Source organism: Triticum aestivum, chromosome 5D, assembly GCF_018294505.1.
Source record: "Triticum aestivum cultivar Chinese Spring chromosome 5D, IWGSC CS RefSeq v2.1, whole genome shotgun sequence".
NCBI classification, from domain to species: domain Eukaryota; kingdom Viridiplantae; phylum Streptophyta; class Magnoliopsida; order Poales; family Poaceae; genus Triticum; species Triticum aestivum.
This window is the reverse complement of record NC_057808.1, coordinates 332,646,818-332,670,606: the sequence shown is the minus strand read 5'-3', so window position 1 is coordinate 332,670,606 and position 23,789 is coordinate 332,646,818. Positions and strand designations below refer to the sequence as shown.

At 49.5% G+C, this 23,789-nt stretch overlaps 1 protein-coding gene across 2 annotated transcripts; it reads left to right on the top strand.

Moving 5' to 3' along the window:
* Window positions 1-4,769: 4,769 nt before the first annotated feature.
* On the top strand, window positions 4,770-14,148 carry LOC123121555 (respiratory burst oxidase homolog protein E). 2 transcript variants are annotated; one of them, XM_044541560.1, is made up of 13 exons: window positions 4,773-5,825; window positions 5,943-6,102; window positions 6,261-6,309; window positions 6,573-6,686; window positions 6,788-7,315; window positions 7,719-8,117; window positions 11,314-11,409; window positions 12,173-12,288; window positions 12,376-12,712; window positions 12,789-12,983; window positions 13,071-13,199; window positions 13,383-13,461; window positions 13,604-14,148. In XM_044541560.1, the coding sequence occupies exons 1-13, from the start codon at window positions 5,153-5,155 to the stop codon at window positions 13,711-13,713; spliced, it is 2,985 nt and encodes a 994-aa protein (XP_044397495.1). In that variant the 5' UTR covers window positions 4,773-5,152; the 3' UTR covers window positions 13,714-14,148. The 2 variants fall into 2 exon arrangements, with proteins under 2 accessions (XP_044397493.1, XP_044397495.1); XM_044541558.1 differs by having other exon boundaries at window positions 4,770-6,102.
* Window positions 14,149-23,789: the final 9,641 nt, after the last annotated feature.

Here is a 23,789-nt window from a genome sequence, read left to right as displayed (position 1 = left end):
ATTACGGTGGGTGAACAAATTACTGTTGAGCAATTGATAGAAAAGTGCATAGTTATGAGAATATCTAGGCATGATCGTGTATATAGGCATCACGTCCGCGACAAGTAGACCGAAACGATTATGCATCTACTACTATTACTCCACACACCGACCGCTATCCAGCATGCATCTAGAGTATTAAGTTCATAAGAACAGAGTAACACATTAGGCAAGATGACATGATGTAGAGGGATAAACTCAAACAATATGATATAAACCCCATCTTTTTTATCCTCGATGGCAACAATACAATACGTGTCGTTTCCCTTTCTGTCACTGGGATCGAGCAACGCAAGATTGAACCCAAAGCTAAGCACTTCTCCCATTGCAAGAAAGATCAATCTAGTAGGCCAAACCAAACTGATAATTCGAAGAGACTTGCAAAGATAACAAATCATACATAAAATAATTCAGAGGAGATTCAAATATTGTTCATAGATAATCTTGATCATAAGCCCATAATCCATCGGATCTCGACAAACACACCGCAAAAAGAATTACATCAAATAGATCTTCAAGAAGATTGAGGAGAACTTTGTATTCAGATCCAAAGAGAGAGAAGAAGCCATCTAGCTAATAACTATGGACCCGAAGGTCTGTGATAAACTACTCACACATCATCGGAGAGGCTATGGTGTTGATGTAGAAGCCCTCCGTGATCGATTTCCCCTCCGGCGGAGTGCCAGAAAAGGCCCCAAGATGGGATCTCACGGGTACAGAAGGTTGCGGCGGTGGAAATAGGGTTTTGTGGTGCTCTCGGATGTTTTTGGGGTATATGAGTATATATAGACGAAAGAAGTCGGTCAAGGGAGCCACGAGGGTGGGGGCGCGCCCTCCTGCCTCGTGGCCTCCTCGTTCCTTTCTTGACGTCCACTCTAAGTCTCCTGGATTGCGTTTGTTCCTAAAATCACTCTCCCGAAGGTTTCATTCCGTTTGGATTCCGTTTGATATTCCTTTTCTGCGAAACACTGAAATAGGCAAAAAACAGCAATTTGCACTGGGCCTTTGGTTAGTAGGTTAGTCCCATAAATAATATAAAATTGTACAATAAAGCCCATTAAACATCCAAAACAGATAATATAATAGCATGGAACAATCAAAAATTATAGATACATTGGAGACGTATCAAGCATCAAAGGTCTTAGGTAACAAAGTAATAATATCATAGTTCAAACATTGGACCCTCATAAAACCACTTAATAGATAAGATGGATACACATTGTAGACGCTTCTTTTGGCGGAAAGGGAAAGATCTTACCATTTGCTAAATGGTCGAGGATTTGTCGCTCTAAGAAGATTGGAGGCCTTGTATCAAGGATCTCCGCAAGCAAAATAATCAGTATTTTATTTAAATGGTGTTGGAAGTTAGAAACTAAACATGGGCTTTGGCAGCAGATTGTGTGTGCTAGATATTTCAAGCATAAGTTTGCGGCTAATATCCAGTGTTGGTTTATTGATTCACCCTGCTGGAAAGCAATTTTGAAACTTAAAGATGTTTATCTTGTTGGGCAAAAAAATAATCTTATCAACAATAGTAACCTGGTTAGGCTCTGGCAAGATCCCTCGTTCTCGGGTGTTCCCTTGAAAGATAAATTTTCCTGTGCTCTTTGACATTTGCCAGAAATAAAAATGTACCTTTGCTGATTTTGTTTCTATTGGTTGTGAGTTCCTTTCCATCATAGGTTGTTTGGAGATTTAGTTAATCATGGCATGAAATTTTTCCAAAGATAGAGACTTTTACTTGAATTCGTTTCCCTGTATTTCCTGGTCTTTTACCAGTAAAGGGACTTTCTCCACTAAGTATGTACTTGAGTGATTGGAGAAAGATCTCTCGGGATCAAGCTATAGATGGGTGTGGATAGCTTGTATGCCTTTGAAAATCAAGATTTTTATTTGGCAATTGTTTCAAAATGGTGAGCTTACTCGGGACAATATGCACAAGTGTAATTGGCCTGGTAACCCTTCTTGTTCCTTTTATAGTAATATGGAAGTTGTCGACCACCTGTTCTTTACTTGTCCATTTGCTCGATCGGTTGGGGGTCGGCATTTGGTTTGGCGCTTCTTGTTGTCCGAGGTTTCTTTGGCGGAGCTTCTTGTGGTGCTACTGTTTCCTTCCAGGGGCAATAAATTTTACATGATGACTATAGCCGCCATTTGTTGGGGTATTTGGTGTACTAGTATCAAAATAATATCTGAGGTGCATATTGTCTATTCTCTCCTTGAAGTTGTCTTCATTGCTTCTGGACATGATTGCTAATGATGGAGGACAGAGTTCCAGGCTAGAGTGAAGAGGGTGATCCAAGTGGCTTTGTCTTATGCTTCTATGAGAGGCTTGTGATTTAGGATGCTGCTGATGTTTAACATGGATGAAGCATGTGATTGTGTGTTTTGCTCGGCGGTCTTTTTATCTTGCTAAGGTTCTCTTATTCGAGTTTGAGGCCCGCTGAGTTGGCCATTGTAGTTCTTTTGCTCACTCTATCTCATCGGAGAAGGCTTTCACCATGCTTTATATATGAAGCAAACCTTGGCAAGCACGACAAAGTTCCCACATGATAAAACGCACGCACACAAAGTCCCATAGGACACACATGCACAGAGTACCACACATAAGGCTCTGCTGAGGGCACCAACTCAACAAGCCCCAAAATAAAGAAAACTGAGAGCACCAGCTCACTCTGTCTTTTAACTACACTCTTGGGTGCTAGTGTTAACAGGATTTTCCTCCATGGTAGGTGTTTCGATGGCGAGCATCTACAGCGGGTTTCCTGTTAATGCCCGAGCTCGCTTCTCTTCTTTCCCGCCCCTGTCTTTTTCTCTAATTGTTACTGGTATCATGAAGCAATTAATAGAAAAGGGTGTAAGAGCATCTACAGCCGAACTTAGCAAATTCGGCCCCTCAAACACCCGCGGACGCGTCCGGGCGCGTCCGCGGGCACTGACCGAACACCCCTCAAAAATGCGTCGTCCACATCTGTGTAACTCATATCCGAACCCCGATATCCATACTAAATCGTGCAACGTCGATCAAACTACGTAGATCGGCTGGTCGGACATAGAATCAGACATAGGATAGCACAACGGTTCACCAAAAGATCACGAACGGCTGATCATAGGTCCACCAAAGTTCACATAAACGACGGACAACTTCATACTACATCTAATACTTGAAATGAAATTGAACTTCACCACTTCCGGGCCGACCCTTTCCCCTTCTGGTCGCCGGCGTAGCTGTAGCCGTTGGCGGCTGGTGGAGGATCATCCGATTCGTCGAACGAGGAGCCGTCATCGTCGGACGAGGAGGAGGAGGAGACGATGACGAGGCCCTTGAGGCGCTAGACGGCCCGGTCCTGCTGGCGCCTGAGCTTGGCCAACTGAGCCGCCTCTGTCGCCTTCTCCTTCGCCTCCCGCTCGGACCGCTCGATGGCAAGCCGGAGAGCCTTCGCGTTCTTCCGACGGAGCCGCCGAGCGTCCATCTCCGCCGTCGTAAGCGACCGGCGGTAGACCAACGCTAGGAGCTGCTCGTCCTCGTCGGGCTCTGCCGGTAACCCACGGCGGCGGCGGACAGAGCTCTCCGCAGTGTTCCTCTCCCTTGCTCGCTGCCTCTCGCGGCGGGCGGCGCGGCCCACCGACTCCGGCGTGCATGTCCGTGCCAGCGTGGCGGGCACAAGCACCCACCACTGCCCATGAGCGGGAGCAGCAGCCGGCGGGGCCAGGTGACGTCGTAGGGCAGGCGTGGATTGCGCAGGCCGCCTGTTGGAGCTGCCCCCGGGCAGGGAGGGACCAGTGCCGGTGTCCGAGCTGCGTCGACGGGGAAGCTGCGGCTGCGGCGAGGCTGCAGACCCGGAGCTGCCCCCGGTCTCCACCTTGGACCACTCCAAGGCGATGCGGAGGGCAAGCTCATACTCCGGATCCAGCTCGTCGTCGGAGCGGCTGTCGGAGCTCGACATTGCGCCGGATTCGATCGGAATCGGTGCGGGGAGAGGAGAGGACGTAGCGAGAGAGGAGAGTGAGTGAGCTAAAGTTTCGGAGCGATGAGGCTGATGCGGTTTTCTGTGGGACATCCGTGGGGTCGGTGATGGGCCGGACTTGTCAGGCGGACGTGCCCGGACGTGTTCGGACCGCCTCATATCCGCCATATATTTGGGACAGATATGAGGGGTGCCGGTCGGTCCGGGCGTTTGAGGCCTGTTTGAGAGCTTCGGCTGGGTCGGTATTTTGTGACCGGTCAGCGACCGGACGGCCTGCCGGACGTATGTAACGGCTATAGGGCGCCCCGGCTGTAGATGCTTTAAGCTCCTGTTGCAAGAAAAAAATGCCAAAAAACACTTCAACTATTCAAAGTTTTTTTAGGTGAACTATTCAAAGTTGCAACAACAGTCTCCCTCCGAATCAACGGTCCCCCTATCTTCTCCCGTTTAACCCACACGGCGACAGTCGACGGTCGCCAGGCGCGGCCGTCGGGTGCTTCCTCCTTCCAGTCCACTTCATTTTTACCCATTTGGAAGCATCTGAGATTCCGGGACCGAACGCGGTCCGGTCCACGTTCCACAGTCTACACTCTACTCCGCCCCACCCCACCCCACACCGACCGCCCAGCCGCGCGCACGCAGGTTGCCGCCGCACCGAGCACAGCAGCGCTCGCCCCAGGCCAAACCCGTGGCACCCGCAGCTCGTTTCTGGAGGACGACGAGCGGCGCAACAACGGGCAGTAGGAAAGATAAAATGCGTCACCCTTTCGTATAAAGATAAAGCGTTGGCCCGAGGCAGCGGCAAACCCGAGCACCGCTCCGCACCGCACCGCGAAGCCGAGCGAAACCGCGAGCGCGCGCCCGCCCGCGTGCATGCGCGCTGCCGACGAATAGAAGGAGATAGAGGTGGTCACCGCGCCAGAGGTGATCACCGTCCCGCGGCGGGCGCGCGGGCGTACGACAAGCCGAGCCAGCCCACGGTGCGCGGCGGGGAGGGGAGCCGAGCTTGCGTATCATAATACTACAGGCGGACGCACCGCAACTACCATTGCAGCCCCCACCGAGAGCAGCCCCGGGTTATTTTTATTCTTCTTCTTCTTCCTCCTGCACGTCTCGCGGGCGGGCGCGGGGCGCGGGGAGCGGCCATGTGGACGCCGTCGCGCGGGAGCAACGCGCGGCGGGCCGGCCACCGGCGCATCGCGGAGTGCCTCGCGGACGACCAGACCACCAACACCGACACCTCCGACAACGAGTCCTTCACCACCGCCTATGGGGACGAGTTCTTCGCCGCGGCCGCCGGGGGGAGCGGGGGCGGGGGCATGCTCCCGGCATTCCTCGCCGACCAGGAGGACCTGGTGGAGGTCATGCTGGAGCTGGACGAGGAGTCCATGGTGGTGCGCAGCGTCACGCCCACCAGGGCCGCGCTCTACAGCGCCGCCGCGATGCCGCACACGCCGGAGGCGCCGGGGGGAGGAGCTGGCGGCGCCCTCAGCCGCTGCTCGTCCACGTCCTCGCGGATACGGAAGAAGTTCGCGTGGCTGCGCTCGCCGTCCCCCGCGCCCTCGCCCTCGCCGCGCGTGCCCACGCCCGCCGAGCTGCAGCGGGAGGCGGCCATGGCGGCCCGCGAGCGGCGCCGCATCCAGGCGCGGGTCAACCGGTCGCGCGCCGGCGCCAAGCGCGCCCTCAAGGGCCTCCGCTTCATCAGCCGCACCACCGGCTCCCTGGAGGCCGCCGAGCTCTGGCGCCGCGTGGAGGAGCGCTTCAACGCCCTCGCCCACGACGGCCTCCTCTCCCGCGACAACTTCGGCGAATGCATCGGTACTACACCATCCCACCCCACTCTGTTTCTTTCTTGGCAACAACTGCGCTCTGTACCCCCATCCCATTGTGCAACCATTAATGGCGATGTTCTTGGCCATGCCTGTGGATCATCAGGAATGGTGGACTCCAAGGAGTTCGCGGAGGGCATCTTCGACGCGCTGGCGCGGCGGCGGCGGCAGAACCTGGAGCGGATCACCAAGGAGGAGCTCTACGACTTCTGGCTCCAGATCTCCGATCAGAGCTTCGACGCGCGGCTCCAGATCTTCTTCGACATGTAAGCGCCACCGGAACCGAATTCCCCACCCATACATTTTCCTTCACCGGATCCCAAGCAACCGCTTTAGTCGGCCATTCTCCCGGCTTCCGATGCAAGCTCTCGCGTCCCAGATTCTCGATGCTCATTCTTCTTGTTTTGCCCCAAATTCAACTCAGGGTGGACACCAACGTGGACGGGAGGATCACGAGGGAGGAAGTACAGGAGGTGATGACTTGTTTAAACGCTTTTCCTCGACTCCTTTTGCTGTGTTCATTTCTCCATTACCAGCGTTTAAGAAGCTTCTTCTGTGCGCCCGGCTCCAATTACAGTCACGCTTGCTGTTACTGTTACTACTTAGTTAATTACTGCTGCGGTAACTGTCACGGCTTTGCTGTTACTTTCACGTGCTCTGCTTCTGCCTCACTCATCAAGTCCAAAGTAGTAAAAAAATTCTCACTGAATAAACTTTGGTCGTCTTCTCCGAGCAGCTGATCGTTCTGAGCGCGTCGGCGAACAAGCTCGCGAAGCTCAAGGAGCAGGCGGAGGAGTACGCGTCGCTCATCATGGAGGAGCTCGACCCGGAGAACCTCGGCTACATTGAGGTGCGTACAATACGTGTACCTGCACGACTTAATTGTACATGACGTACGCGGGTACGTGGACGCTGACACGTGTGATGACTTTTGTCTCGGCCGCTCGCCAGCTGTGGCAGCTGGAGACGCTGCTGCTCCAGCGCGACACGTACATGAACTACAGCCGGCCGCTGAGCACAGCGAGCGGCGCGCAGTGGAGCCAGAACCTCGGCGTGGGCACCAGCGGGGCCGCGGCGGCGGCGGGCGGCGCCGCCAACAAGGGAGAGGACGACGACAGCGGTCCGCAGACGTGGGGGGAAGGGATGAGGGAGCGGCGGCGCGGGTGGGGCCGCGGCGTGGCCAAGGCAGCGTCCCACGTGCGCGTGGCGGCGGAGGAGAACTGGCGGCGCGCGTGGGTGCTGGCGCTGTGGTTCGCGGCCATGGCGGCGCTGTTCGTGTGGAAGTTCGTGCAGTACCGGCGCACGGCGGCGTTCCAGGTGATGGGGTACTGCCTGCCGACGGCCAAGGGCGCCGCCGAGACGCTCAAGCTCAACATGGCGCTCGTCCTCCTCCCCGTCTGCCGCAACACGCTCACGTGGCTCCGCTCCTCCTGGGCCCGCTTCTTCGTCCCCTTCGACGACAACATCACCTTCCACAAGGTACGTTCCGTTCTTTCGGGTCGTTATTAGTAACTGAGGTAGACTGGCGGTGGCTACCGTCACCGAGCTAGACTCTGACCGGGCGGGTGGTTTGGCCGTCGCCGTCGGCGACGCGGCGCGGTGGTGCGTCGTTTAGCCGGGGGGAGCGTGGCGCGCAATGATTGGCGCGTAACGTGGAACGCCGGCGCTCCTGGATCCTGCGTGGCGACCCATGTGGTCGCTCGAGTCCTTCCATCACTCCACCCAGTGCTGCCATGGCATGGAGCTACTGATCCTACTGGAGTGTGGACAAGGGACTGACTGTCAGTGGTACGCTGGAGCGTAGCTGACCGAATGTGGCGAGCAACGTGCAGCAAACGCAGGTTCATCAGGTGGTAACAAGAAATCCTTGTCCGTTTTTCAGATGATCGCGACGGCGATCGTGGTGGGGATTACGCTGCACGCGGGGAACCATCTGGCGTGCGACTTCCCGCGGGTGATCGCGTCGGGGCCGGAGGAGTACCGGCTGGTGGCGGGCGCGTTCGGCGCGTCCAAGCCGACGTACGGGCGGCTCATCTCCGGGGTGGAGGGCGTGACGGGCATCGCCATGGTTGTGCTCATGACCGTCTCCTTCACCCTGGCCACGCACCCGTTCCGCAAGGGCGAGAAGGAGGCCTCTGCTTCGCGGCTGCCGGCGCCCCTCAACCGCCTCGCCGGCTTCAACGCCTTCTGGTACTCCCACCACCTCCTCGGCTTCGTCTACCTCCTCCTCCTCGCCCACGGCTACTTCCTCTTCCTCGTCCGCCGCTGGTACGAGAAAACGGTACGTTTTTTTTCTTCTTTCTTTCCCGCCGGTTCTTTTTCACCGTTGTTGTTGTTGTTGGTCGCCGCGTGCACGTACGTATCTTTCGCGAGGCCGACGGTGCTCTGGTCCGCGCCGTCGCAAAGGCCTCTCGCCGCCCGTGCGCGCGGTCGCTTTATTCGCGGACGCCGTTGTCGAGCGGTTTGGTTCTGTTCTCTTCGGCCTAGTAGTGCTTTACGTTGCCATCTTCGCTTTATATTTCTGATGATGAGGAGGAAACGTGTTGCCATCTTCTAGAAAACGGATCGATCGATCGTGTCACGCTCTCTCCTCTCGCGGTCGGTCTCACTCACGCGCTGCCCTGCGCGCCCTCACACGCGCCCATCAGACCCGGAGCAACCCTTGCCGACTTGCCGTTACTCGTGACAGGAACCGTGCGCCAAGAAAAGAAATAAGAATGTTGAGAGGAGGATCGTGCTTCTTCCTCGAAAAAGTCCGTCCATGTGATGTGACTCCAACAGTAAATAGAAGGTGAAACCGATATATTATTATATTATTATACTTTTCATTCATCGGAAGGAGAATACTCGTTAGTCTGAACATGGTGGCTGCCTCCATGTGCTGGTACACTGCTAGTGCTAGACGATTTAAGTATTGATGTCGGTGGCCACCGGGGTCAAACCAGAGGCGAGCCGTGCAATGCATGACAGCCCAGCTATTCCGTGCTCCGCCGTGTACTCCTACGGGGTATGGGGTCGGCATGGTGGTCAATCTGTCCGGTTAGGATCATAAATGTGGGCCGCGTTCGACGACTTGGTGCGAGGTAGGCAGAGGAAGATCGAGACAGTAGCCGTGTATCACTCGCACTAGGTGTGTGGTAGCTGACGCGCGATGCCACGGCCCACTGATGTGTGTCGGTAGCAGTCCGAGGCTCTCGATCCATGACGAACGGATCCAACTGTGCTGCTTACTGCCGAGCCATTCCGGTCTGCGCCCGTCTCCTTGTACCACTACTAGGTCGTGTTGCCAGCTCCGCAATGTTGACGTCGCCGGAGAACCATCCGGACGCTTGCCATCTCATCATGGAAACTGAACCCTTGGCATTTGCACGCATGTGTGCCCAGCTACACTAATGATGATCACTGCAAATCTCTGCTTGAGAAGCTCACTGTATCAGCCCTATGATAAACATGGTTAGGAAAACAGATTAAAAAAGCGGTTTGTTGATCATGGTCCTATGTTTGCTTGCTGGTGGATCTAGCCATGATCACTTTACAGCAAGCAGGCAGGGCGTTTCGTTTTGTATTGGGCGCTGAAATGGGTGACCATCGCTAACGCTAATCATCAAGATAGAGTAGGGGTGTGGATTAGATTAGATCTATCTATTAATGCCGTGAATAGCCGTAAGTTGCTTTACAGAAGGAAGCACTGTTGTCAGTACTGGAGTGGAGTGGAGTTGAGTGGTACTCTCCACAAAATAAATCTCCCATCTAAAATCCATTCATTCATCACCGAATAACATGGGCGGATCCATCACCAATAAATGGACAACTAGGCATCATCCTAGAGCCCAACGACTTTACTACCCCACCCTGCACGAGCGAGCGAGAGGCGGTCACAGATTCCTCATAACCATCTTACTAATTATCATCGCCTCACATAATGATCCACCACCCCAAATCTGCAAGTGATGGATCGATGATGAACTCTGCCTTAGCCTTTAAGCTTACGATGATGAATTCCCCGGGAAACTCTGCTCCGAGCACTGACAAGCAGTAGTAGTATGCCACTGCTGCTTTTCCTTATTTTCTTCCTTCCCTCCATATCCGGAGCGCCACATTGTCAAAGGCGCCACTAGCTTTGACCCCAGGTCACATGGCGCTCAAAGATAGTATATTCCCGCCCACCTACTGCCCCCGGCGGCGATGACGCGACGAACGGCACCGACCGGCCGGCCGGTGCCGCTTTGCTCCCCCCACATTTGCCACGAACTCTTCATCACTTCCGTCCATGAACATGTGGATGCCGCCTCAGCCTCGGACCTTTCTCCCATCACGCACGCCACTAATTTTGGCTTGCTCGGTGCCCATTACCATCTCACCCAACTCTGAATTATGGCTAGGATAAGATTAAGAACTTTTTTCCCTGGTGGCTTTGCTTTGTAAATGGGTGTGCTTGTGCTACGTGATCAGTGACCCCCACTCGAGACTCGAGAGCAATGTGGATGAAGGCGAGCATGGCTCGTTGTACGTACTCACATGCTGTGCGGTTGCGGCAGCGTTTCAAAATTATTGCCGTGCTACCGGGGCCAAGGGGCTGAGTTGTAAAGGCAGGGCAGGGGACGGATGGTCATGGGGTGGGGGTGGCATCTCTCTAGGGATCGGATCCGATTAAAGAGGCTGTCTAGCAGCTAGTGAAAGGCAAAAGAGGAAGACAGACAGAGAGAGGCCTCGAATCGCGTGACGGTGAAACTTCCCGTGCAATCCATCCATGGGAGTGTGTGTGCGCTTTGGGGTTTCACCGCTTTTCCTTTCTTGTTTTCCCTTTCCGCCGGGCATTTTTGTAGTGGGAGCCATGCGCTGCAGCTGCGTTCTCTGATGCACTTTGCGATCTCCAAATGCGTTTGCCGATGTGCTTCTCTGAATTTTTCTCTGCTAGAAGAGAGTCGGTGGCAAGTTTAACCGGTTTGAGACGCAGCATGGGGGTGGGATTTTACTGAATTTTACTGCAGGTACGTGAGTGTCATTTGCACATTGATAGGAAGGTTCGGATGTCAGAGAGGAATCCCATGTTCAGCACGTTCTTGGTGGTTGTACTCGCAACAGTACAAGCCTACTTAACATGTTTGCTAAGCTGAACTCTACCGATATTATATCCACCCCGGGGGATAAAATGGCTCGGGTTTTTAAACTCGCCCTGTCGCGCCGTTCTAGAAGCACCAAGGAATCTGACAGCTGCCAACTCGAGTGGCTTGATTTTTCTTCTAAATAATACCCTGTCTACGAAGTCTCGTTTGGAGCATTACCATGTGCAAATTTCTACTACTCAGAAACAGTGTCATGTGGAAACAGCGGTGTTTGTAATCCGCCATGACTTCTGCACTACGCTCAATCATTGCAACGGCTGGCTCTTGTTTGGAGCATTCAGTGCTGCGCTGATGATCATCGCAGCAGCCCGCTGACATGGTGTGATTGATTCATCTCTTGGTGTTTTTCAGACATGGATGTACATTTCTGTCCCTCTGGTGCTCTATGTCGGCGAAAGGATGCTGCGAGCCTTGCGGTCGAATGCTCACCCTGTCAAAATCCTCAAGGTAAGTAGTAGGTAGCAGAATTATATTCCTGATGATTATAGTGGGCGGATTTCTTAGATGCTGCGATTATCCAGCACTATCTTCCATCGATAAAAAAAATCGATCAAAAGAAGATGCACCACTAGTATGATAAGTGTGTACTAGTACTACTAAACTTTTGCACAAATGAACCTGGTCTTCAGGCGCCAAGTGCCTTCACACACGTGGCACTAGTATTAATTGATTGTTTGGTGTGTGATAAGGCTAAAACAGTTCCATCAACATCTGGAAACAATTTCTAAAAATGGTCAATGTTGTGTGGTCTTGTGGGATACGAATGATATTGCCACTACTAAAACAAAAACATCTGCTGTGGAATATAGCCTCTACTTGAGCATTTCTGTACTTTTCAAATTGGCTGTCCCTTTCTATCAACCTCCTTATATAAAAGTTCCACGATTTCGGGTTGATTGTTCATTAGCTTATTCTTCACCTGAGGGCTCCTCTGCCTGTTGTAGTATCATTTTTTTTCTCTCTGAATCAATAGGTTTAATCATTAGTACTGGCATGAATAAGAACACAGTGGTTCTTCATTATGTTATCCAACCTGTTGAATGAGTTTCAGATAATTTTTTTACTATATGGTTTTAGGGTTTCAAATGTCATTCTGAAATTTATATAGGAAATGATGTACACACAATATTCATTCATTTACCAGAATATGTTCACAGGCATAGAACTAGGTAACCAAGTGCATGTTCTTATAGAAACTTGATTCACTCAGGTGTTGCTTCTACCTGGAAGTGTACTGACAATACAAATGTCAAAGCCCTACGGATTTCGATATAGGAGTGGACAATATATCTTTCTTCAGTGTCCGATGATCTCTCCATTTGAATGGTGCGTGTAGCCTTCTTTTGCTTCTCTACTTGGCCTAGTTTGTAGCACAGCAATTCACCTTGCTTCTGCTCTGTTTTTCTTCCTCAGGCATCCTTTCTCCATCACCTCAGCTCCTGGAGATGACTACCTCGCTGTTCACATTCGCACAAACGGAGACTGGACGCAAGAGCTCAAGCGCATATTTGTCGAGAACTACTTCACGCCGCACATGAACAGAAGAACTTCATTCAGCGAGTTAGGCGCGGCAGAACCTAGACCCACTCCCGCACCAAAGTTGCTCGTAGATGGTCCATATGGTGCCCCTGCACAGGATTTCAGAAACTACGATGTTCTGCTTCTAGTTGGCCTTGGAATTGGAGCAACACCGTTCATAAGCATTCTGAAGGACCTACTTAACAATATTAAGCTAGCTGATGAGCTTATGGTATTTGCTTCAACCTATTTTGTTCGTATTTTGACAGTTTTCTGAGATAGCTTACATGATTTCCTGTAACTTTTAGGACTTGGCAATGGAGACTACTCAAACTAGTAGGTCTGAGGACAGTGCCAACAGCTTCAGTGTCTCAACTGCTAGCAGCAACAGGAAGAGATCATATAGAACAAGCCGTGCACATTTTTACTGGGTTACTCGCGAGCCCATGTCATTTGAATGGTTCAAAGGAGTGATGAATGAGGTTGCCGAAATGGACAAGAAGGTAGGAGTGCATGCCTTCCTTTTACAGATCGCCCAACAATCTTTTTGTACTTTACTGATGAACTACTCATCATGCAATCTTAACCAGGGTGTCATAGAGTTGCACAATTATCTTACGAGCGTGTACGAGGAGCGTGATGCACGAACAACTCTGTTGTCGATGGTCCAAGCTCTAAACCATGCCAAACATGGTGTCGACATCGTCTCGGGCACCAGGGTAAACTTGCATTCTTTCAGTTAATGGATCACAATATTCACCATATAGGTGCGAGTATATAAATAAATGGAAAACTTCCTTTTCTCTAAGGAGGAACCGACACACGAACTATCCGATGATTATTAACTTGTGTTTTCATTTCTGCCTGCCTGCAAACTGAAACATCTGCCGTGCACTTGACAGGTGAGGACACACTTTGCCAGGCCAAACTGGAGGGAAGTCTTCACCAAAATCGCCGCCAAGCAGCCGAATTCAACAGTTGGTATGATCTCTCGCTCAGACAGGCTATCCATTAGCATCAGTTGATATCAGCAACAACATTCCTAAAATCAAGTGACGTCCATAGACCAACTCCACACATTCACTTGCTCACCAAGGATCATGATCATTTCTGGTTCGTGCAGGAGTGTTCTACTGTGGCGCTCCGACGCTGGCCAAAGAACTGAAGAACCTGTCGCACGAGATGAGCCACAAGACGTCGACGCGCTTCCATTTCCACAAGGAGTACTTCTGATGGGAAGAAGAATTGATTCTTCTGATCTGCAAAATAGCGTTAGGCACCGGTAAAGAAGAAGGAATTTTTTGCACAGAAGCAAAGCAAACTGACCTCTCTCTCTTCCTGATCTGGAACTGTACATAGTATAAAGAAGAACAGCCTGTTAGGGGAGGGTAGTTAGTGCCATTTATATATTATTAACAAAAAAGAAAGTAAAGCAAGGCTGCTATATCCAAAAGGAGAAGGAAAGAGGCAGGGTAAAGAGTTGGGTTAAATTTCAGATATACTAATATACATGTACACAGTATAGTTAGGTAGTTACGTATGAAATGCTAGCTAAAGCATATTTACAAGGGCCGGAGGCTGCCATTCTGAATGTAAATCTTCCGGGCATTCATTCATGTGTGCATCTGTGCCTGTCGGCTGCTGATAATAAACTCCGGTATGTTGACACTTTCTTCTCTGGGAATGCGATCTACTATGATGGAGTACGGGAAATGAGAAGAAAGATGGGAATTGGGAAATGTTAACCAGGGGAGGTCTCAGGGAACACCTCCACAACTATTGGATTCAGATCACGCGGATGGCAAAAGGATTAAAAATCATTGGCATTTTGTTATGTTACATGGCAATTATCTCTTTAGATCGTGACAAGTCCTGTAAAGTTACCATGACAACTTTAGTTAAAACTTCATGACAATTCGAGCGTTTGCTCGGAAAACGCTCCAGGAAACGTTCGCCAAATATTGGTGTCTAGAAAGATATAGTAGAAAAGTGGGACCGAGCAATATGGAACAACTGGCCGAGTGAGCCAGTGATCTTCTTTACCCCATGCAACCTGCATTGCATTGACACGCGCCACGTGCGCCTCGCGGTGGTGGCCTTGTGCGGCGTGGCGCAACGCAACGGAGAATCTCGCCTGATGTTGAACTCTCGCCGTGGGAAAACCCAAACCGGTATGTTTTAGCTAGCCGGTTTGCATTTGTCGCGCGGGGTGTTCCTGTCTATATGGAGGCGACCGTTATTCTCAAAAAGAAAATGGAGGCGACGGTTAAAGGAAAAGGTTTATGGGCTGACATGTATGTGTTTCTTTCTCTGTTTGCAAACATAATATAATCAGTCATGAAGGCTTTCCAATAAAACTAATTTTTTATTCTCAAATTTTAAAAAATATACTTTATAATAATTTTTAAAATCACTTTTAGAAAATAGAGGGAAAATATGAGTTGTGAATGAGGAAATGCTGAAGTGTAACAAAAAATAATTATGTTGAAAAGGAAATGTTCATGCACTAGGAAAAATATGTTCATGTGTGTTAAAAATGTTCATATAAATAAAAAGAACATGTTCATGGTATGGGATTGTGATATAAAGTAAAGTTTTTTTTTGCGGGTGATATAAAGTAAAGTTCATGTGAATGAAAAAAATCTTCATGCGCATAAAAAAATGTTCTTGTATTTCTTAAAAATTCAGGTGGCATAAAATAAAAAAATTATAATGAAACACTGGGAAAATAAACGAAAAGGAATAAAAGTGAAAAGGCCAAAAATAGAAAATTAAAAAACAACAACAACAAAAACGCAGTTGAGCCACCCTTATTGGGCGTTGTTGTAGGCAACGCTGCCTTAACGACTTGCTATGTCACAAAATGGCTGAACGTATGCGAAAACATGGCATGTTGCTTATTGAGAGCACAAAGGAGGGCAAATAACTGGAGCGAGAGCTATTTCTTGCCCGTACCGAGCCCTAATTCGCTCTTGCCTCTGGTGCGGCACTACTAGGCCGGCCTAGTACTGTACCTTACGCACGAGTTTTTTCTCTGTGGTTTTCTTATCCGGTTTTCACTGTTCAAAACGGTGTTTTCTGGTTTTCTTCAGTTTCTTTTTTCTTAAATTTTTCTTTTTTATTGGTTTACTTTTGTTTTTTCTCTTTTTCTCGTCCTTTTTAACATATTATAATTTTTTCATACACACTGTATATTTTTATATACCTCAGGAATATTATTTTTATACACATTTAAAAACTTTAAATATATGATTAACTTAAAAAAAATGTGTTGATGTCTACTTTTTCATACACATTTTACATTTTCATATACATCAGTAACAAATTTTATACATGTTTATCATATTCTAAATACATGATTATTTTTTCTTCAAATATATATTTTGGTGTCTATTTTTTCGTACAAATTGATTTTTTAATACATCAGAAACATTTTTTATACACGTTTAACATTTTTAAAATACATGATTAATATTTTTTCAAATATATATTTTGATGTCTACTTTTTTCATACATGTTGTACATTTTCCACATACATCAGTAACATTGTTCAATACACGTTTAATATATATTCTAAACATGATTATCATTTTCTGTAATGTCACATACTTTCTCTTGAAATGCGTGAACATTTTTTTAATGTTACAATCTTTTTTAAAGCTATCTACATATTTTTCAACGCTAAAAAAGTTTTACATTGCGTTAAAATTTGAAAATTCATTTTAAACAATTTTAACAAGTTAAGCTTTGGAATATTTTCAAAAATATAAATATTTGGGCATGACAATGAACACATCTATTTTTTCAATTTTTTTAACATTTACAAAATATATTTTTAGCGAGCAGGAGCGTATGCTCCCCGGAGCCAAATTGGATTTCCACCTTGATGTGTGCATGTGATCTTGCCTCGTTTGGAACCATGAGTTGCCGTGAAGATGGGAATTTCCTTAACCATGCTAAAAACATTAATGTTTTAAGTCTAATTTTATTAGCCTATGTAATCTTACACCTTACATTCTTAAAAAGTTAATCCCCACTACCACCAATTCTCTCAACATGTACACGGTCCACATCAGCTTCATGCCACATCAGCGTTCAGTTCCCAATTTCGTGCGTCCACCTCAGCAAAGTTACCACTTACCACGTCACTGCCTAAACTTTTTTTTTGTTTACAAACAACGTTTCGGTCGCTTATTATACGAAGGAAGAAGAAACGTTGGAGCTCCTCACCATTGCAGACCCGTCTCCTCAATTCCCCACTTGGCCCACCAACTAATTGCAAGCCTCTCTTAATTGTAGGCAACAGATCCTCTTCGTCTTTATCTTATTCCCCAAAAACTGATGTAAGAGTAACAGATAGACCTAATCCTCCTTTTAAGCAACCAATCTCCTAGCTGCTGCAGGCGCGAGGTCGAGGCCGTCGACTCTGGATGCTCCTCGTTGTTGCAGAAGTCTGCCCTTTTCTTTGCTAGCTCATCTGGGTAGATCAACATCGTCAGGCAATGTGTATACATTCAGATGATCCGATTCGATCTTGATGGATCAATCAACTATATGAATTCGTTAATTATCTTCATCCTCCTCCTCTTGGTATTTTGATTAATTTGTTGATCGTAGTTAATAGCATGCGTGTTCATGACAATCCAAACTGATGCGTAGAATTGTAGACCAATTGACGATAATACAACTGGTGCATGCAAATCCACATGCAGACGATGAATTTTCAAGGTTGGAGTTTCTCTGCTGCCGCCCCCATGGATCCAGACGCACTGGTGTGATCTGCCCTCAAGATGGGAAGCACATGCCTCGGGACATCGTCCGCTACCCTGCAGCCTCGATGCACCGAACCCTGAGCACCACCATCACGACCCTGCTGCCCAGAAACAATGATGCCGCCGACTCTAGGTGACTTCCCCTGCCTCACTAAATTCCACCTCTAAACAGTGGAGGCGCATCGTGTGGTCTCCAGCATCAGCTTGGTATCGCCGACAATCTCTTTTTCATTATTGACATCAAAAGGCATCCTCGCCATCACCTCCCAGCAACGACACTACATCTGCATCTCCTCCTCTGCCCGACTGACTCCACCAAAGAACAATTTGTGTTGTCTGATTTCAGTCAGTTTTTCACCATGTCTGGCTATCCAAGCCCACGGTACTACGAAATCAATCTAGAACAATTAGCAGTAGATCGGTACTCGGGTAAAATATTTTACTTCCCTGTAACCTTCATTTGCCGATGGAGTGATTGGCAGCGTACTATGTATTTAGATGCATGAGTCTGAATGATAAGTGCAATTCCCCAGAACTATTTTCCCTTGTGTCAGCAAGACTAACATGTAGGCTGTAGTACTACAACTGAACTTTCCATGCCTCTTTTCTTTTTATATATAGCAGAGATTGAAAAAAGAGTATATTGGAAGAAGTTAGTTAATAAGAGATCTTCATCCTCCACTTCGTATTTTAAATAGTTTATTGATCTTCATCCTCCACCTAATTGTTCCATGGCTCCATATTAATCTCCTCGCTACAATCTTGCTACTTTAGACCGAGTTTATCTCACATGATTTGTTTATTATTTTTTCACATGTATTCTGTAGTTTCATTCATAGACGTTCATACTCTTTGCCATCCCAACTTCCCAAGGATCCATCATCCATGTCTATTGGTTCCCACATGCATGATTTGTTTATTATTTTTTGGCATGCCTTCTATAGTTATGTTCGTACATGAATGAACTTTCATATTATTTGCCATCCTAACTTCCCAAGTATACATGTTTATTAGTTAGTTTATTAGATTGTTGTCAAATTCTGCTGCCTATCTCATGTCTTATATCAGAACAAGATGATTATGGTATAAGGAGGGTTGGAATTTCATAATTTAGTATGGACCATATTGAATAAGGGAAAAGGATCACATTAGATTGTCGAGCATACCGGACATTGCATATTGTTTTCCCTATGAGACACCATTGATATATAGTTCCATGTTTAAAAGTTTCCTTCCGGTTGTTCAATCACATGTTATCTAATCATTGTGTCTCAGTTTGACCAGGAAATCTTGCAACCTCGCCTACCCATCGAGGATCTTGATGGAGTGGTTATGAACCAAACTATGAAGAGTCCATTCTCTATGTGTTTCCAGTTATTTGCCCCCAATATTTGTTTTTATTTCAATTTTTTCAAGCCAACATGAAGGAATGCTTGCATGTTAGTGACAAATCTGTGTAAAGTGGTCAACAATAAATTTATTCAATATTTTGAATATAAAAACAAATCCAAATCGGATCTTCAATTTCATTTTTAATTCATATTATGTGTGTCTTTCTTTGAAGCTGCATATAGAAGCCAGAAATGTTAGAAGAGAGAGGATTGGTGGAATAGTTCGATGTATTGCTTGAGCCTCGTGGGCATATATATAAGAGTACAATCATCTACTTGGAGTACAAGACAAGCCAGAACAAACCCTAGTCTATCTCGTCTTTCCTAATAAACATTATACTCAACATCCCCCCGCAGTCACAACGGTAGCGACGCATACGGTGAGACTGGAGAAAGGCAAGCCGACGGACACCCCCCACAGTCGTAACGGTCGACGCATCGCGGAGTCGTGGCTGGAGTGGCAACCGACGAGGTTGCTCAAGCAAGGCGGTAGCCCTTTTTGCCGTTTGTCGAGGTAGCCGAGAGCGTGTGTGGTGGAGCCGTGGTCGAGGTAGCCGTGCGAAGAATGTCGTGGTCGATGTCGAGTCGGGGTGGCCGGTGTCGAGGAAGTCGCCGTGGAGCCGCACGCGCAAGGAGGCGCCGAGTTAGTCATGAGTGCAGTGGTGTCGAAGAAGTGATGCGCCAGGAAGGAGAATGGTGTTGACGACGCGTCGCGCCGGGTTTGCCAACCCCGGGGACACATCGTAGACGAAGGCACGCGTTGGTGTTGCCAGCACCGGGCATGCGTAGACGGTCGAAGACGAAGTTGACGAAGCGCCGCACCAGGCTTGCCAGGCCCGGGGACACGTCGTGGACGAAGGCACGCGGCGGTGTTGCCAGCACCGGGCATGCGTAGACTGGGACCTACACGAGCTATACGCCATGTCGAAGAGGTCGGAGAGGCCAGCAGAGAAGGACTCGACGACGGTTGCGGTGCCAATCGGCGCAGGGCCAATGTCGCCCGCGGTTGTCGGAGTAGATGAAGCGGTCGGGGTAGATGACGGCGACGCTGGCGACGAGCTGGTGCTGGACGAAGACGAAGTGGGGTGGACGGGCGGCGGCGGCAGCTACGCAAGTAGCCGCGGCGGTGGCCAAAGAAGAGCGGCGGCGGCGGCGGCTAGGTTAGGAGTGCGGTGGCGGTGCTCTAAGTAGGCGAAGAACCCTGACAGCGTGACGAAGACCGGCGCGGACGGTGGCGTTCCCGCGCCAAGGGAGACGGCGCGGTGCATACCACGGGAGGTCGACGCGCGGTGACGGCGGAGTGGACCGCGGGCCGCGGCGCTACGGCCCAAGGGGCGACGCAGCGCCGGCAGGCGGGTCGGGGCGACAGCGGGAAGACCTCGGGGCGGCGGCCGGGACCACGGGCCGCGACGCTGCGGCCCGAAGGGGCGACGCAACGGCGGTTCGCGAGTCGGTGCAACCGCGGGGACGGCCTCGGGACGGCGGCGTGGACTGCGTGCCACGCTCGCTACGGCCCGACGGGGCGACGCAGCGGCGGCGCGAGGGTCGATGCAGCCACGGGACGGCCTAGAGCGGACGCCCTCGGGGCGGCGGGGGACCGCGGGCCGCGGCACTACGGCCCGAAGGGGCGACGCAGCGGTGACGCGGGTCGGTGCAGCCGGGAGAAGAACCACGGGGCGGCGGCGCTGCGGCCCGACGGGGCGATGCAGCGGCAGCCCGATGCTCGATCGGTGGAGAGGCGCGCTGAACTCGGGGACGATCTTCACGGGACCTGCGGAGGCGCGCGTAACCGACGGGCCACGTCGGTCGCGCGGCGTAGATGAGGCGGATCGCGGCGGCGAGCGGGTGATCAAGCCGATCGCACGCGAGGTCGGGGACGCCGCTCGGTGGAGGCGTGGTGGCGGCGAAGTCCGAGATGAAGCCGGCGGCGGCGGGCGGCAGGGCGGCTATGATTGGCCGCCGCATGGCGCGAGGCCGCCGGGTCGGGGTGATGCAGGAGTCCCGGTCGGAGCAGGGCGGTGACGGCCGGCGTAGATCGACGGGCGGGCCGTCGCGCGAACGGCGGCGGTGAAGGGCCACCGGGTCAGGGCGACCGGCGGGCCGACGCCCGAGGCCGCCGAGTCGGGGCGACCGACGGGCAGACGCGCGGATAACGCGCGAGGCCGCCGGGTCGGTGAAGAAGCCGGCCAATCGCGCCGGTGTTGGAGTAGAGGCGCACGGGGTCGACGGCGGCGGTTGGCGACGCAAACCGGATCACATAGACCGAAAAACCAAAAAGTAGACACCGATCAAGGCGACCAGCGAGAGAGAGAAAATCCAGATTAAAGGATCGGGAAAAAAGACTCTCTAGGGCAGCCGGCCAACACGGCCGGCGGACGAACCCTAGGTACGGGCGGCGTGGCCCCCGGCGGCGGTTATGGAGGCGGTCCGCCCCGGGGCGGCGCGCGGGTGCGGAAGCGGTGGCGGCTAGGGTTTATGATCGATTTGCGATAGATACCATGTTAGAAAAGAGAGGATTGATGGAATAGTTCAATTTATTGCTTGAATCTCATGGGCATATATATATGAGTACAATCATCTACTTAGAGTACAAGACAAGCCAGAATAAATCCTAGTCTATCTCATCTTTCCTAATAAACATTATACTCAACAAAAGATCCCGCCGCAACGTGCTGGACATCATCTAGTTTTTGTATTTGATGATACCAAGACATGTCCAACGTGGCCGCTTGGAGAGATGCGCCACGATCGATTTCCTCATCGATCGGCAGTTGGGTGGTGCGCTAGATGAGTCATCGGCGAAAAAGAAAGAATCAGGTGCTTGAGCCTATTTTACAGCGTGGGATAAAATGATCAGTGCAGCAGCCAATTTTTAGCGCATGTTTGTTACAGTAGCGTGTAGCATTGGAACATATAGCCATCAAGTGGTCTTTCAATTTTATGATATATTTTTATTTCCCTTAATGCCCCTTTAAGCGTTTTGCATTGAAGATGATCTTAGTGTTGTATATGCAGTAGGGGAGCACAAAAAAGCAGTGATAGGTAGACCTGGCCATGGGATATTCGGCCCAGCCGGCCTGACCCGACCCGACCTGACCTTGCCCACGGGCCAGGCCTGGGCCTGAGATCTAAGCCCGAGGCCCGGGCTGGGCCGGGCTCAGGCCCGAGGCCCAGCTGACTTTTGCAGTGATGGGCCGGGCCTGGGCCTGATATTTCAGCCCGACGCCCGGGCCGGGCCAGGCCCGGGCCCTGGTTTTTTGCTGCGGGCTTTGTTTGGCCCGGCCCGAAGCCCAACCCAGCCTGACATTTGCCCAGGTATAGTGGTAGGTCTAGGGCTCAAGCTCGGGGCATGAGGCCAAATCCTTTATATCATGTAGCAATTGCTACAGTACACGAAGGCGGCCCGGGGCGGCCTGCTGGGCTGGATCCGCCCCTGCAAAGAGACGGGGTGGCATGAATTTCATGTGCGTTGATTCTAATTTGCCTTGTGCCATTATGTATGATGTGAATCTCAAAGATGCTTGCAGCTTCACTGGAGTACCAAAGGGGATGGGATTGAATAATCATTATGTGGAAATTAACCCACCTACCGAACTATATGTCCAAGCATATTCCCATGGTATATTCACTCATAGTGCAGATATATTCCAGGCAACAAAAGAAATGCAGATCTACAACAAGTTAAACACGAACATCTCATTCATAATCCAGAGAAGGATTTAAGTCTGTCATAATCACCAAATAATGATTCAATGCTACTATTGATTACTTTGTTATTTAGACAGTGGTATTGATTGGAAAGCAACACATGGTGTTGTTTTCTCCACCGCCACCAAAAGGTCCCAAACCAAGAGTTCTATGTGGCTTCAGAAGTAGTGACAATGACGTGTAACATATTAAACCTAGTAAAATATTTGGCTAGAAAGTGTGGCATGACATCGAACAAAAAAATAGTAGTACAACAATGAATTGGAAAAAAACAAGGAATACTACTTGCCCTACATGATATTGAAAGGTGGTTCACTGAATTCAATTGGAAAAAGCAGTGAATCATTTAGCGGCAACTTTATCAACCGAGCAATTAATAAGATGGCTTTGTCTTCACAACACTATGGTTACATAGCGTTATGTGCAACATCCTGTATGGAAAATAAAAGTCCTTGCTTAAGAAAATTGTTTTGTATGGTAGTATAGTACTATTACAAATACCAGGCTCTAAGGGCAACTCCAATGCATATCACCAAATTGTTCCCGAATATCTGGACCGGATGATTCATGCATTGACCATCCAATTAAAGTCATTAAATGTCCACAGCTCAATCCAGACAAGCAAAATCCCTCAAACTGGAACCAAAATAAGGGAAGAGTTGGACAAGTCCAGACGTTCGCCTGGCCCACTTGTTACTTGGTCCACATCTTCCCACAGCCAATGTCCTTTTTTTTCTCTTGGTCCACCTGGCCGCTGTCAGTCACTAGCCCACTGTCCGAATTTGATGACTACGGTTAGATGGCCGGTTTCCCTACTGCTATCCATGGACACATCCGGACGTTTTCTCGGACATTTGGTGTTGCCCATTTGGTGAACAGCGTTGGAGTTGCCCTAATGTGGGAACTGGAAACACAAAATTTAAGCATTCATTTGTGTGCACATCTCATATTGAATGAAGGCATCTGGAAATTTTCAAGTTTGTGAAGAACAAAAACATGGACATCGGGCATGATCATGCAAAACTCCATTAAAAATATGATAATTTATGCACCACATAAAGTATGCAAGAGCCAAGAGATATTCCTTGATAAAGTAATTGCAAGTTCACATCGGCAACATTCTTGATTTTTTTTTACAATTTTGCGAAAGATATCTCATCCAAGGGAGGATAGAATCTAAATTTTCATTTGTCCCGAGAGTCGAGAGGAAGGTTGTTTATTTTTCAGCATCCGTCCTTTTCGATGGTACACATACATATGACATGCCCAAATCAAAGGACAAAATTGTCATACTCTCCTAATGACAACCCAATAAACCTAACCACATTATAGACGCATTAGGTGATGGATTATGGATGGGCTTAGGCCCATATAAGACAATAATCCCTAGTTAATCTCTAAGGCCCATGCATGTGTACGACAAGTGGTGGGAAGTTTA

What these genes read in the sequence shown, in the direction of transcription:
- LOC123121555 (XM_044541558.1), top strand. Translation starts at nt 5,153, where the DNA reads ATGTGGACGCCGTCGCGCGGGAGCAACGCGCGGCGGGCCGGCCACCGG. An exon ending in ACCCTGTCAAAATCCTCAAG is followed by an intron (nt 11,410 to 12,172) that starts GTAAGTAGTAGG and finishes TGATTCACTCAG; the next exon opens with GTGTTGCTTCTACCTGGAAG. An exon ending in TTGCCGAAATGGACAAGAAG is followed by an intron (nt 12,984 to 13,070) that starts GTAGGAGTGCAT and finishes AATCTTAACCAG; the next exon opens with GGTGTCATAGAGTTGCACAA.